This window comes from Muntiacus reevesi, chromosome 5, assembly GCF_963930625.1.
Source record: "Muntiacus reevesi chromosome 5, mMunRee1.1, whole genome shotgun sequence".
NCBI classification, from domain to species: Eukaryota; Metazoa; Chordata; class Mammalia; order Artiodactyla; family Cervidae; genus Muntiacus; species Muntiacus reevesi.
Window position 1 is genome coordinate 98,123,990 of NC_089253.1, and position 16,082 is coordinate 98,140,071.

At 45.2% G+C, this 16,082-nt stretch overlaps 1 protein-coding gene across 1 annotated transcript in view; it reads right to left on the minus strand.

The window, feature by feature from the left end:
• FHAD1 (forkhead associated phosphopeptide binding domain 1) overlaps window positions 1-16,082 on the minus strand; it is a 171,084-nt gene that overhangs the window by 99,269 nt on the left and 55,733 nt on the right. Inside the window, exons 5-6 of the mRNA XM_065937152.1 lie at window positions 7,600-7,709; window positions 4,143-4,379 (exon numbers count right to left, since the gene is read on the minus strand). Coding sequence (XP_065793224.1) covers window positions 4,143-4,379; window positions 7,600-7,709 — 347 coding nt within the window. The remainder of the gene's footprint in view (window positions 1-4,142; window positions 4,380-7,599; window positions 7,710-16,082) is intronic.

Consider the following 16,082-nt stretch of genomic DNA (forward strand, 5'->3'; position numbering starts at 1 on the left):
GTCATCTTACTCAGAATTAATGGAAGTGTCAAGGTCTCACAAGTTCTCTTTCTCGTTTCATGCACCATCATAGTTGAGAGTCTATGACATTTACGGGGGTTACAGATACTTTTCCCCTGGGGCACCTGAGACATTATTGAGACAGGTCTACGCTAGAAGGTGGGTAGGGGCGGGGGCACAGGCCACTCTGGCGTCCAATCTCTCCAAGGCTATTTAGTTCAGCTGCTCGGTCGTGTCCGACTCTTTGCAATCCCATGGACTGCAGCATGCCAGACTCTTCTGTCCTCCACCATCTCCCGGAGTTTGCTCAAATTCATGTCCATCAAGTCAGTGATGCTATCTAACCATTTCATCCTCTGTTGCCCCCTTCTCCTTTTGCCCTCAATCTTTCCCAGCATCAGGGTCTTTTCCAATGAGTTGGCTCTTTGCATCAAGTGGCCAGAGTACTGGAGCTTCAGCTTTAGCATCAGTCCTTCCAATGAATATTCAGGGTTGATTTCCTTTAGGATTGACTGGTTGGATCTCCTTGCTGTCCAAGGGACTTTCAGAGTCTTCTCCATACCACGTTTCTAAAGCATCAATTCTTCAGTGCTCACTTTCTTTATGGTCCAAGTCTCACATCTATACATGACCACTCTCTATGGGTAGTGGTGGTGAGGGACACAGGCCACTCTGCCCACCAGCCTCCCCAAGGCTATACTTTTGCATGTTTGTGCTTTAGACTTGGAGTGAAAAAAATTCTTTCATCTCTTACTGAAGAGATGAAAGAGGGTGGGTGGTGGTGGTGGTGGTGGTGGTGGTGGTGGTGGAATATAACTTTCCCATAAAAGGTACTTGGAACACTTAAGCAAACTGTTTCTAGCTCTTCTCAGCTTAATGGGTTCATTTGCATAAGGAAGAACACACAGAGGCAAACTTCCAGAAGGGAGAACATACGTTCCCCTCTAAAGACTCCAGTGTTTTTGACAGATTTAAAATATTTCATTCTAAGTGTCAGAGTTTTAGGATTTTGGATTGCTGAAAAACTCAAGAGTCTTCAAGGGACTTCCCTGGTGGTCCAGTGGTTGAGAGTTCAAGGTCCAATGTAGGGGATGTGGGTTTGATCCCTGGTCGAGGAACTAAGAGCCTGTGCACCACAACTAGAGAAAGCCTGCATGCACAACAAAGACGCAGCTGAGCCAAAAAAAAAAAAAGAGTGTTTCAAACCTCTTTGTTACTTTTACTACCAAAACAAATATCCATGTTGTCTGTAATTGGCATAAATTCCAAGATGTTTAATGTCTGTTATGCTATGTAATAAAATGGGCCCAGAATCATAAGAAAATTAATAGTGCTAGGAGAAGTGACTGTTTCAAGATACTAATTTGGTTTCTAATTAGCACAGGCGTATAAGAACACATGCAGGTAAGAATGTTCTAGCGATATTTCTAGGGGATCGAAGATCTTTGAGAGCAAGTCATTATGTACATGCTTTCAGAGACCAAGGAGAATGCATATAGTAATCAGAACAATAAATCAACCAGCCATGCGGCTTCTGCTTCTGGCTGAATGTTCTGCAGGCAGTAGAATATTGAAGAAGCTAAAACATGAGTGGATGGAACTCGATTTGAGTTCAAACCAGGGCAGCCTCTGGTTCATAGATGTCTTGTTACAAAATATTCTCCTTCAGTTATAAGTAAAGCTCCAGAAGTGGAGGAGGTAACAGGATGATGAATCAGTGTAATTATTTCTAGACAATTCCTTTGTAAAAAAAAAAAATTTTTTCCCCCAGAGAGCATCAGCCACTTTAAATAATACTCAAATTGTGACTGATATTCAAAGATACGTGGCAATTCTATAATACTATGTGTCAAATATGTTTCAACTGAAGCAAAAAAAAGATATATGAGAATAATTCAGCCTTGTTCATGTACCTGTGACATTAGCTCAGGAAAGTTCTGAAATGGGAGGATAACTGAAAAGGATATTTCAGCAAAACTGGGTTCAGCTCAAGAGAAGATGCTCCTCAGGGAGTCAGTTACACGTTAAGGCAGCTGTTTGCAGTAGGGGTTCCTGCAGGACTTGCCGCTTCCAGTGTTTTTTTCAAAAGTAGGTTCAAAAGAGTCACCGCTTCACTGAAATACTAGAACATATATCCTGTTTCCTGGTTTATTCTGTCCCCCTCACTAGAACAAAACAGGGGGAGGGATCATGTCTTCCTTATTTGTGGTGAATTCACAGAACCTGGAAGACAGCATGACACAGGGTTGGCCCCAGCAAATACTGATCTGAATGAACAGATGGACGGATAAAGAACAAACAGACACAGACCCATCAGAGTTTTGGAAGGTTGCCAGGACCAACCTTTGCCTTCATGGAGCTGACAGTCTCCTGATAGAATCTCCTAGGTTCCCCATACAACCTGTGTCCTTTCTAGGGCACCGTTTCTAGGACTGAAACTGTGCACCTAGAATCCGTTACAGAAGGGGAAGGCAGTAAACAAAGAATCAGGGAACCGAGGCCCCAGACGTGGCTATGGTTTTAAGCAGATTTATGCACTGAGGCCAAAATTCATCAGTGGCCAATTCTTTTCTTTTATCAACTATGTTGATATATGGGCTTCCCTGGTGGCTCAGCTGGTAAAGAATCCACCTGCAATGCAGGAGACCCCAGTTTGATTCCTGGGTTGGGCAGATCCCCCGAAGAAGAGAATGGCTACTCACTCCAGTATTCTGGCCTGGAGAGTTCCACGGGCTATATAGTCCGTGGGGTTGCAAAGAGTCAGACACAACTGAGCTACTTTCACATATGTTGAGATATAATTTATGTACAAGATCAATGGCTGATTTTAAAGTCATTACTTAAAAAAAAAATTTTTTTTCTGGATCAAAAGAAAGGACCTTGATCATAAATCCAGGCATCCTGCGTGGAGAGTTTTGGGTGAAATTCTCCATAAATGAAGCAGCAGCTGCCTTCAGGGTTTGATAAAGGCCTTGGCGTTTGGAACACTGGGAGGTTCCTTCTCCCCATCTCCAGTCCTTTCTGGATGGGGCCAGGTGAGCATGAGAGGTGGTCACTAAAGCCATAAAGCTGGGTGGAAATGCAAAGTGGCAGAGGGGAGCTCAAGCCACACAGCCACCTCTCATTTGCTGTGCAAGCTGTAACAAGTTCCTAGGTATCTCCAAGCCTGCCTCAGTCTCCTCATCTGTAGAATCGTGTAGTTAGGGGCTTCCCAGGTGGTGCTAGTGGTGAAGAACCTGCTTGCCAAGGCAGGAGATGTAAGAGACCAGGGTTCCATCCTTGGGTCAGGAAGATCTCCTGGAAGAGGGCATGGCAACCCACTTCGGTATCCTTGCCTGAAGAATCCCATGGACAGAGGAGCCTGGCAGGCTATAGTCCATAGGGTTGCACAGAGTCAGACACGACTGAAGAAGGCATTTAATCAAAGGTATTAATAATATTGTGTTAGGCAGGCTAGGAACCTGCCACGTCTCTCCTCCCTGGATCTGTGCTCTTCCCCACCATCTGTGCTGACCGCCCGTTTCCAACAATCCAGGTGGATATCCTTGGTGCTCCCTGGGGCTCCACCTGAGAGCCATCCCTGAGTCACCACCCTAAGGCTCTGACCCCTTGTCTTTGAGCCCTGCCTGGTTTTTCTTTTTTTAATTAACTGTCATTAAAGCATAGCTGCTTTAGAATGTTGTGTTAGTTTCTGCTGTCCAGTGAATCAGTTAAAAAAAAGTGAATCAGTTACATATATACATATATCCCTTCTTTTTTCGACTTCCTTCCCATTTATCTCACCACAGAGCATTGAGTAGGGTTCCCTGTGCAATACAGTAGGTTCTCATGAGTCATCTATTTTATACATAGTATTAAGAGTGTGGGGCTTTCCTGGTGACTCAGTGGTAAAGAATCCGCCTGCCAAGGCAGGAGCTGCAGTTTCGATCCCTGGGTTGGGAAGATGCCCCTGGAGAAGGAAACGGCAACCCACCCCAGTATTCTTGCCTGGGAAATCTCATGGACAGAGGAGCCTGGTGGGCTACTGTTCATGGGGTCACATAAGAATCGGACATGACTTAGCAACTAAACGAGGACAATTAAGAGTGTGTGTATGCCAATCCCAGCCTGCTAATCTGTCCCATGCCCCTCCTCCCCTCTACCTGGCTTTTCAAGTTCTGGATTTCTCTCTGTTGGGCATCATCGTCTTCCTCCAGAACCTGAAGCTTGGGCGGGACCACCCTCTCATTCTGCCTGGAGGCGGCTGTTTCCGACAGCTTCTGGCTCAGGTGAGCCACTTCGTTCTGAAGGTTCACGATCACAGCATCTTTGTATTTGGATTCAAGTTCGAAATCCGAGAGACGGCTGACTTCTTTTCCCAGCAGCAGAATTATTTCATCCTGGGTGGAGGCCAGATGGGAAGTTTAGTGGGTGTGGGTCTGGGTGTAAGGCTGGGCCCATTGAAAAAAAATATAGGAAAAATACGGTATCATTCTCTGGGAAGGTGAGGGCAGGCAGGGAAGAACAAAGCAGATTCTCAAGGCTATCTCTGTCATTTGAGAAAACCTCATAGCGTCAAGAATTTGGTTGAAATGATGTACTTGTCTATAGGTATCTGTCATGGATGTCTGGGCTTCTCAGGTGGTACTTGCCTGCCAATGCAGGAGATTTAAGAGATGTGGATTTGACCCCTAGGTCGAGAAGATCCCCTGGAGGAGGGCATGGCAACCCACTCTAGTATTCTTGCCTGGAGAATCCCATGGACAGAGGAGCCTGGTGGGCTACAGTCCATGGGGTTGCAAAGAGTCGAACACGACTGAGTGACTTAGCCTGCACACACATGAATGGATGTCTATAGCTTGCAGGTACTGAAACTTTCCTTTCCCTGAGAATTATCCTTTCATGTTAAGAATAACCATCCCACTTGGGAACTTCTGTTGCTGGAAAGTTTATAATTTTTTATTTACAATATTCAGCCTAGCACACTGGGGACCTAGGAAAGGTAACTAGGAAAACAACATTCTATTCAATCACATTCTACGTATAACGAGGGCTATTTTTTTTTAACTTAAAACATTTAATACATTCTGAAATATTTATTTTCCCTTTCCTCTCTTCTAGTGGTTCCTGCCTCTCTGGCAATTCATGTAAGAATTTTTTTTTCCAGGTCACTGAATCTGGGAAGTAAATGAGACGGGAATGCTGATTATTTGTTTGAGCTGGTGTAAACTTTGGGCTGGAAAAACAACATAGCTGGCAGACTTCACCCACAGGTATAATTAACCCTATTTTCCATCTCTCCAAAGAAAAAGTTCTAACAAAAGAATTTGTTAGGTTTTCCAAAAGTGGAAAAAAAAATCCTCCAAGCTTTTCACCAGCAGTTATCAACAAAATGTCAAGAAAACTGGAAAAAAAAAAAAAAAAAAAAAAAGAATTCGCCAGATACCTTTTCAAAGGCAGACACAAAAAGAGGTAAACAGGCAATTTCCAGGCTGGCTTATTCCCACGGGAGCTTGCCCAGTTGGCCTCAAGACCTTCCAGCTCTATGACCTGGGGAAGGACAGGATCTTAGTCAGAAGGAAGCTTGTCTGACATTGCCAGCTGCTGCCAAGGGTCTTCTTTTGAGTCCTTGTAAATGCTGGTGGCAAAATTTCAAGAGAGTGCACCAAACAGATTCCCTGCTCCTGGGCAGTTTCCCCCTCTTTCATCCTGTTATGATCAGCCAGGAGCTTATTTATTTTTCATGCAACAAACACTCATTGGGCAGCCACTATATACCAGGCCCTGTGTTGGTGCTGAAATATAAGTTTACAGAGGGCGGTGGACTGCTGTGGGTTCTGTCTTCCTGGTGAGTGCCACCCCTCAGCCCCCAATGCCCTTCCTGGAGGGAGCCTGGTGCATGTGACCCAAGCTGGTCAATCAGTTTTCTCAAAGATTTCACACATCAGTTACAGAGGGTGAGAATCTCTTGCCTCCTTTTGGACCACAGACCTTACATTTAGAGGCTTGTTTGCCTGAGTTTGCCTTTTCCAACACACAAAATTGGCCTTATGCAGAAAGCCAGACTCTGAGGGAAATAGAGGGGAGAGATTGGTGGTAGGAAGTGTTCTGATGACAAGATTCAAGCTCCTGGATCTAGCCATACCTGAAGCTAGAAACCCTTTAAATATTCCAATAAGAGGAGCCAATAAATGCTTCCCCCTCCACCAAGCTAATTTCTTTATCGTCACCTGAAGGAGTCCTGGCAAGTCAGGGCATAAATGGCTTATAAATAGAAAAAAATTATAACTGTGGTTGCACTATATTTCCAATTTAAAAATGGAGGCAGGTTGAAAAACGGCTACAAACACTTTGCAGCTTTGCCATCTAGCCTATTTCCCCACTCTCTAAGCCTAGGCTGGCTCTGGGACTTCTTTAACCAGCAGAAGGTAGTGGAAGTGTGGCTGCATGACGCCCAGGCAAGTTCTTACAGGCTGTAAGCTTGTGTTCCAGCCCCCTGGGAACCCTGAGAACACTGTGCAGAAAAGGGGGGCACCAGTCCAGGCATCCTGGCTGAGGCTCCAGTCCTGGGAAGGGGGCCATCAGAGAGACCACCAGCTGGGCCAGGTCATGGGCTGACTGCAGTCTAGTGAGTGAGGTCAGCGGACAGGAGCAAAGGAAACTTCCAGATCAATCTGGAGATTCTGGGGAATAATGAGTTGCTGTTTTAAGCCCCTACACTTTTGGGGTGGCTTGTTACACATCAAGAAATACAGAATCCGAGCCTGGCTTCTCACCTCCCTGCAACAATTCTTAGAGTCTTTTCTCAGGACACCTTTGTCAGAACCCCCAACCTCCTGAAGTTTGGATCCCATGTCTGACAAAGACCCCAGGTGGTTCTGCTCCTCAGAGACTCTGAGAATTGCTGCAGGCCCAGGCCCTGGCCTTGAGGAAAGTGAGATACTGAAGACTGCTTCTTTTAGAATTATTTTCAGGTCATGTCTAAGAGGGAAGAAATCGACCTGGGTCCTTCCCAGGATGGTTTGAGTTCACCTCTTGTCCTTCTTTGAGCCTCCCTAATTCTTTAATGAGTTTCTTTCTTTGCTTGGGTCTCCCTGACTTCAGTGTTCACTTCTTCCTGCCAGAAATGTATTTACCCATCATCACTGTTCCATCACTCGAAGCTGACCAAGTGATTACTATGTGTGTGTGTTAGAAGTACCCGCTGGGAAGTTAAAAAGACCTAGGTTTGAATCCTAACACTGCTCCTTACCCTGGGCAACCTTAAACAAGTTACTTAACCTCTCTGAGCTTCAGTTTCCTCATCTGCAAAGTGAGGGAGATAAAATCTATCCTGAAGATGATAAGGATTAACAAGTCAAGGAAATGTGAAGTGCACAGGACCTGGCCCAGCACACTGGAGGTGCTCAGTGGTAGATGCTATTTGGGATAAAATGAGCGGTAATCAAACTTTTGGCCGAATGTCTTGGGAGCAAGAGGTGATTTCTTGGAAGTAGTTAAAAAAGAAAAAGAAAAAAGAAAAAAAATGCACTTCTAGAGCCACAAAGAGCAAGAGGCAGTGGCAATCCCTCCGTGGGTCCCTCTTGTTGCTGTAGCTCAGACCTCCCCGAAATCCCTCACCTTCTCCTGCTGGGCCAAGTCGTGATCCACAAACATCTCCCTGGCGGATCCTGCCCCGGGCATTTCCTCGGCCACTGCTTGTTCTGACAGATTCACGGCGTTGGTCCACACTAACACACACGGGCGACAGAGAATGCAGAGGAGATTGTAAGTTTCCCCAAAAGCTTAGAGGATATCTTCAGATTAATCTTCACACTTATGAAACTCACGCAATGACATCATCACAGCAATGCTGGTAAGGGGAAGAGCCGCCTCCTCCTCTTCCCCAGGGTTAGCTGTGCTGATGCACTTTGACGAAGCCCTTTTCAGACTTATTTCTATGCCGCCCAAGAGCTGAGGACCTGTGCAGGTAATTTAATCTCTCTCAGCTACATATATAATGTAGGGATGCTAATAGTCTCTATTATAAAGGGCTCTTTGGAGAGTAAATAAAATAATGATGTAGAGCAGGGGTGGGCAAACTATGACCCTACGGCCAAATCTGGCCCTCTGCTTATTTCTTAATTTATTTATTGGACTTTTCTCTACTGCAGTGAGTGGGAGCTACTCTCTAGTTGTGGTGCGTGGACTTCTCATTGCAGTGGTTTCTCCTGTTGCAGAGCACGGGCTCTAGGGAGCGCAGGTTCAGTAGCTGCAGCAGGTGGGATCAGTAGTTGTGGCCCATGGGCTTGGTGGCTCCATGGCATGTGGAATCTCTGCAGACCAGGGACTGAACCCGTGTCTCCTGCACTGGCAGGCAGATTCTTATCTACTATGACACCACGGAAGTCCAGCTATTTTTTAAATTGCAATCACATCTCTTATTTAAGATTTTTTTTTTTGAGGTTGACCTTTTTTCCTTTTTAAGTCTTTATTGAACTCATTATAATATTGCTTCTGTTTTGTGCTTCAGTTTTTTGGCCATGAGTCACATGGGATCTTAACTCCCCTATCAGGGATCAAACCCATACCCCCTGCATTGGAAGGTGAAGTCTTAACACTGGACCACCGGCAAGTCCCTAGTCCTATTTTTAACAAAAAACAAAAATGGGGGAATTCCCTGGCTGTCCAGTGGTTAGGACTCTGCTTTCCCTGCCAAGGGCTCGGGTTCAATCCCTGGTTGGGGAACTAAGATCCCACGGCCAACAAACAAAAACAAAAATGGATTTACATAACAGAGATTTTTCTCCAGCTTACTTTTCACCTAACAATAAAAAAAAAATTAAAAAAATCAGCATTTGTAGTTGTACTTGGTTCTTTTTAAAAATATTTATTTCTTTTTTTTTTTTTTTTTTTTTTTTTTAATATTATTTTATTAGTTGGAGGCCAATCACTTTACAACATTTCAGTGGGTTTTGTCATACATTGACATGAATCAGCCATATAGTTACATGTATTCCCCATCCCGATCCCCCCTCCCACCTCCCTCCCCACCCGACTCCTCAGGGTCCTCCCAGTGCACCAGGCCTGAGCACCTGACTCATGTAGCCCACCTGGGCTGGTGGTCCGTTTCACCATAGATAATATACATGCTGTTCTTTCAAAACATCCCACCCTCACGTTCTCCCCCAGAGTTCAAAAGTCTGTTCTGTATTTCTGTGTCTCTTTTTCTGTTTTGCATATAGGGTTATCGCCACCATCTATCTAAATTCCGTATATATGTGTTAGTATACTGTAATGTTCTTTATCTTTCTGACTTACTTCACTCTGTATAATGGGCTCCAGTTTCATCCATCTCATTAGAACTGATTCAAATGAATTCTTAAAAATATTTATTTCTTTTTGGCTGAGTTGGGTCTTACATGTGGGTGAGCGGGCTTCTCTCCAGTTGTGGTGAGTGGGCTCCAGCGCACGGGGGCTCACTAGTTGTGGTGTGCAGGCTTAGCTGCCCCTCGCCACGTGGGAGCTTAGTTCCCTGATCAGGGATCAAACCCCCATCTGCTGCATTGGGAGGCAGGTCCCTAACCACTGGACCACCAGGGAAGTCCCTGTCCTAGGTTCTTTTTAATGATAGCATTGTGCTCCACTATACAACTGTACCTGATGTATTAACTAGGACCCACTTGATAGACATGCAAGCTTTCCTGAGTGTTTTCTTATTAATCCCATTATTACAAGGGCTGTTTACATGACTTTTGGGGGATGTGGCATTATGTTTGGGGATCTCACTCTGAATCATATCAGACATATCACAATTCACATCAAGAATGAATAAATTTTTTTTTTGGGGGGGGGTAGAAACTTTTGTAAAGATTTCCATAATTCTGCTTGTGAAACCACTTGGCTCCAAGTAGTGTATTTTAAATTTCCAACGGACTCTCTGGTATCTGGGCAGTCACTGCACAGTCTTATCTTCTTGTGAAGTGAGAAACTGATCCAATTGTTTTCAAAGGCGGTGAAACTTTAATGGGTGTTAACATGAATGATGAATGAAGCATGCACCGACGCGTTTGTGGCCATTTATTCCATCATTTATTCATTTGGCTTCTGCATTTTTTATTTATGCACTTCAGAGTCAATGATTCCCACCCTACCAAGCTTTTAAACACGTCTGTGGATCCTAGAACCTCCAGTGGACACAGCCTATTTAAAAAAAAAAAAAATCCTCTCCTGGTACAGGTTTGATGATAACGTGCAGCCAAATTCTGGGCCCTTTCATGCATCAAGGACTGTCACAGGCCTGCAGATCAGTTTCTAAATATTCAGCATAGTGCGCTTGGGGCTATATGCATCCAGGTCATTTAACTTTCAGGCTAGAGGCGGTCAGATCCCGAATCTGCGGTCCTCAGTCCTGGTGTGGCCAGGCAGCACTGCATTAGACAGGCCATAGACCAGAGGAAGCTGTGCCTCCCGAAGGTCAGAAATGTGTTCTTACTGGTAACAGCGTGGCCTGTTACTTGGCATGCTGAACGCTAGAAACCAGCTCCCAGGGGTCCAGTGGAGGAAGGGATTGCCTGGCCTGTGCCATGGGACAGGCCCTGGAGTCTGACCCTAATGGGGCGAGTGTCCAGTCTCGGCTTAAAGCTCTGGCATCTGCTGCTGTCTCTAGGGGTGACTCCAGATGCTCTGAGGCCCTGTGAGTTGATGGTCGGAGGGGGACATCATCAAACCTATAAAAGAGGCTGAACGACGGGATCCCTCTGCTGCAGAAGATGTGGTCACTCAAAGTCTTTGTGGGGCAGAACGTGCTCTGAGACTCGCTTTCCTTACACCCAGGCTGGGAGGCGCTGGGGCAGCTTCCCCTCACCTGCCCCAAATATCTTTACAGGCTACTATTATTTATCAACACTGGAGCAGGAAATGGCAACCCACTCAGTATTCTTGCCTGGAAAATTCTATGGACAGAGAGGCCTAGCAGGCTACAGTCCACGGGGTCACAGAGTCGTGCACAACTGTGGGACTGAGCTATCTTCAGAGCTCTTCCTGTTTCCCTTGTTCCTATTCATATTATTTATCAAAAAGGACCTAAGGGCCACGTCTGACCAAACCGGTTTAACTCAGTTCAAAACAGACCCTTCTGCCTGCTGGATCCTGTGGAGATCCTCGTGGGGAGGGCCAGGAGGGCTGGGGGATTGGGTGGGATGGCAGAGGTGGGGACAGAGGCACTTTAAGAAGTTTCCAGCAGGAGCTATTTGCTAAACAGCAGAGGAGTTACTTCAGTATTTTAACAACCCACTGCCTGTCCTGGTGTGTGTGAAAGTCACTCAGTCATGCCTGACTCTTTGCGACTCCATGGACTATACGTCCATGGAATTCTCCAGGCCAGGATACTGGAGTGGGTAGCCTTTCCCTTCTCCAGGGGATCTTCCCAACTCAGCAATTGAACCCAGGTCTCCCTCATTGCAGGCAGATTCTTTAAAAGCTGAGCCACAAGGGAAGCTGGCTTGTCCTGGTGCTCATCCAATAATCATCAGTCCACAAAGGGGCAGCAAGTGTGCACCTTAACTGTGTCTTATTTTTTTGTCATTTCTTTTGAAAAAATTTTTTTTAAATTATGAAAGTATGATAACACATCTATAGCAGATGTGGAAAATACAGACTAAAGTTACATATGTTAACTGTGTCTTCAAGACGTTGCTACACACGGTAAATTGTAAATAAAAGTTAAATGACAATCGTGGGTAGATGATCATTTAATTTTTAAAAATTTTAACATTTATTGAGTGCTCAGTATGCATCAAGTACTGTGCTTGGCACTTACAGGCAGGATCTGATTTTGTCTTCATGACAACCTGGAGAGATAGGCATTACTATTTCCATCTCTAGTGAAGGACACGGAAGCCTGGCGTGATACAGTCCATGGGGTCGCAAAGGGTCAGACACAGCTTAGTGACTGAACAACAACATTCCTGTTTCCATTTCCTAAGTGAGTGGTATGAGGTACAGAGATGCCAAGTCACCTACTCAAGGACACACAGCTGGAAAGTGGGTATGAGCCCAGGTTTGTTGGATTCTGAGCCCAACGTCTCCTAACCTCTACGCAGTAAATTTACTGAAGTGGGAAGACATTTATGATATATTATTGAATTTCAAAAAGCAGGTTACCAATGTTAGGTTCACAGGATCCCACTACTGGGAGAAAAAAATATATATAAATCAGATGCTATTTTAAAAAATTCACCCATCTTTCTAAATCCCATATATATGTGTTAGTATGCTGTAATGTTCTTTATCTTTCTGGCTTATTTCACTCTGTTGAAGTAATTGGCCTCCAACTAATAAAATAAAATAAAATTAAAAAAAAAAATTCACCCAATGTATTTTCTGTTCTCAGTAATTCTCCACCTCCCATGAGCTCTTGCCATTAAGATTTGGTGGTTTTGGAGCTGAGGTTTTATTGCCTTGTGGGAAAGGAAGGATGACTATTAAGTTAGAATGGGGGTGATTTAGCCTTCAAGCACAATGATGTTTTGACTTCTGGCAAAGACTGAAGAAATTTCTGAGTATCACAGTTGGAGGGTCAGGGGGGTGGGGTTGCTGCTGGTATCAAGTGGGAAGGAGCCAGGGATGTTGCTAAATGTTCTAAAGTGAACAGGACAGATCCCACAACAAGGAGTTATCCAGTCCCAAATGTCACCGTGCCGAGACGGAGAAACCCTGACCTGGCCTACGATAAATAAGTCCTTGGCTTTGGGTTTTCATTAGGATTTTTCAAATCTATAGCAAGGCAACAGTCTAACAGTACACCAATTTTATTTGAAAACCCCAGCTTCGTTAAGAGGGGACGGGTTTTTTCCAGAACCCTCAAAAATAGATGTTTTATAGAAAACAGCCTGGAGGACTGGAGCATAGAGGGCTCCAAAGAGTGGAGTAGAGAGGCCCAGACAGGAAGGAGCTCTCCATCACATGGGAAGTTGAAAGCCCTTCTCAGAGGACGGAGTGTCAGGGAAGTCAGGGTGAATGTATGGAAACAGATGAGATCTGGCTGGGAGGCTGAGGGGATAGAGCCCCAGGAAGATGTGAAGGCCTCTAAGCCATAGGATTCTTCCTTCACTTCTCCAGGGGAGAGTACATCCCTTAGAGAAGCCCCAGTTTCAACACGGCATTGGAAAAACTGATGGCAAAATCCACTGATTACAGTTGTTGTTTAGTTGATCAGTTGTGTCTGACTCTTTGCGACCCCATGGACTGCAGCATGCCAGGCTTCCCTGTCCATCACTATCTCCCAAAGTTTGTTCAAACTCATGTTCATTGAATCAATGATGCCATCCAACCATCTCATCCTCTGTTGCCCCCTTCTCCTCTTGTTCTCAATCCTTTCCAACATCAGTTCTTCCAATGAATATTCAGGGTTGATTTCCTTTAGGATTGACTGGTATGATCTCCTTGCTGTCCAAGGGACTCTCAAAAGTCTTCTCCAGTACCACAGTTCAAAAGCATTAATTCTTTGGCGCTCAGCCTTCTTTGTGGTCCAACTCTCACATCTGTATACAGTCAAGCTATACAAACCATAACTAACTTTAACTATACAGACCTATGTTGGCCTGAGACTAGGTCATAAAAGACATTATGGCTTCTGCCTTACTGTCCAAGACCACTTGTCTGGAGGAGTCAGCAGTTGTGTCACAAGGACACTCAAGCAGCCTATGGACAGGTCCACCTGGTGAAGAACTGAGGCCTCCTACTAAAAGCCGTGGAGGGAACCATCACAGAGATGGGTCCTTCAGCCCCAGGAGGGCCTCCTGATGACCACAGCCCTAGCTGAGACCATGATAGCAACCTCATGAGAAATCCTAAGTCAAAATCACCCAGCTCAGCCAGTCCCAAATTCCTGACTCAGAGAAACTGTGAGATAGTAAATGCTTACTGCTGTTTTATTTTAAAAATATTTATTTATTTGGTTGTGCTGGGTCTTGATTGCTGTGCTTGGGCTTTCTCTAGTTGCAGGGAGTGGGGGCTACTCTTTAGCTGTGGTGTGTGGGCTTCTCACTGCAGTGGCTTCTCTTGTTGCAGATCACAAGCTCTAGGGCTTTTGGGCTTCAGTAGTTTCGGCTTGTGGACTCTAGAGCACAGGCTCAATAGTCGTGGTGCACGAGCTTAGCTGTTCTGTGGCATGAGGGATCTTTCCAGACCACGGACAGAACTGTGTCTCCTCCTTTAGCAGGAGGATTCTTCACCACTGAGCCGTCAGGGACACCCCTGACTGTTGTTTTAGACCCTTACATCCTGGCATAACTTGTCATGATGCAATGAGTAGTGAATACTGATTTTTGGCAGCAGGATTGGTGCAAAATTTAACAAAATCCCTAAATGGTGGAGTGGTTTGGGGTGGAACAGTTGCCAGAAGCTGGAGGACTTTTGCCAAGAGCCTTAGAGAAGGCCTGTTAGAAGGTTTGTTAGTAGGAGCTCAAAGGTTTGTTAGGAGGAGGCAGTGAGGGGAGATTTCCAGGAAAGTGAGGAAAATGTTACTGGGGTCAAGGGATCCTTGTTAGGTGGTGGCAGAAGTTTTAATAGCACACTGCTTGTCATCATGTGGGAAGAGAAAATGTTCCTGACGAGCTGACTGATCAAGTTAAAGAGAGCTCCAGGCAAGAGTTGTGGAAGGCGCACCTGGCTACTTCTCACTACTTATTTACAGTGAAATGTGAAGGGGTGTTCAGTCACTCAGTCATGTCTCTTTGCAGCCCCAGGGAGTGTAGCTCTCCAGGCTCCTCTGTCCATGGAATTTTCCAGGCAAGAAATACTGGAGGGGGTTGCATTCCTACTCCAGGGGATCTTCCTGACCCAGGGATTGAACCCGTATCTCTTGCACTGCCTGCACTGGCAGGTGGTTTCTTTACCACCTGGGAAGCCCATGTGAGGGGCAGAGACAGTTAAAGAAAGGGCTGTTCAATCAGGACTCAGTGCTCTGGGCTTGAACATTCCCTGCCTGTGCAGGTGGGCAAATGACACGTAAGAAACAGACTCTGGGTAAAGATCAAATCAAGGGTGCTCTCAAGAAAACACAATCTAAAGAAGAAACTGAAGTGACTGTAAAAATCCTGTGTTAAGAACACAGACTCAGGGTAGTGTCCCAGAGGACGTTTGGTCTAGGCACTGGGCTTCTAAGAAGCTTGGGCAATCTTGGCAGAAGCCCAAGGTGGAAGGGCTTGTGTCAAAAAAAACCTGTGAGCATGGATTTAGGCCATTGTCAACCTGCTTTTTTAACTTATATGCAGAGTACATCATGGGAAATGCAGGGCTGGATGAAGCACAAGCTGGAATCAAGATTGCTGGGAGAAATATCAATAACCTCAGATATGCAGATGACACCACCCTAATGGCAGAAAGCAAAGAGGAACTAAAGAGCCTCTTGATGAAAGTGAAAGAGGAGAGTGAAAATGCTGGCTTAAAACTCAACATTCAAAAAACGAAGATTGTGGCATCTGGTTCCATCACTTCATGGCAAATAGATGGGGAAACAATGGAAACAGTGAGAGACACTATTTTCTTGGGTTCCAAAATCACTGCAGATGGTGACTGCAGCCATGAAATTAAAAGACACTTGCTCCTTGGAAGAAAAGCCATGACAAACCTAGATAATGTATTAAAAAGCAGAGACATTACTTTGCTGACAAAGGCCCATCTAGTCAAAGTTATAGTTTTTCCAGTAGTCAAGTATGGATGTGAGAGTTGGACCATAAAGAAGCCTGACCACTGAAGAACTGATGTTTTTGAACTGTGGTGTTGGAGAAGATTCTTGAGAGTCCCTTGGACTGCAAAGAGATTAAACCAGTTAATGCTAAAGGAAATCAACCCTGAATTTTCATTGGAAGGACTGATGCTGAAGCTCCAATACTTTGGCCACCTGATGGGAAGAGCCGATTGGAAAAGACCCAGATGCTGGAAAAAATAGAAGGCAGGAGGAGAAGGTGACAACAGAGGATGAGATGATTGGATGGCCTCACCAACTCAATGGACAGGAGTTTGAGCAAGCTCCAAGAGGTGGTGAAGGACAGGGAAGCCTGGCATGCTGCAGTCCATGGGGTTGCAAAGAGTTGAACACAGTTGAGCGACTAAACAAC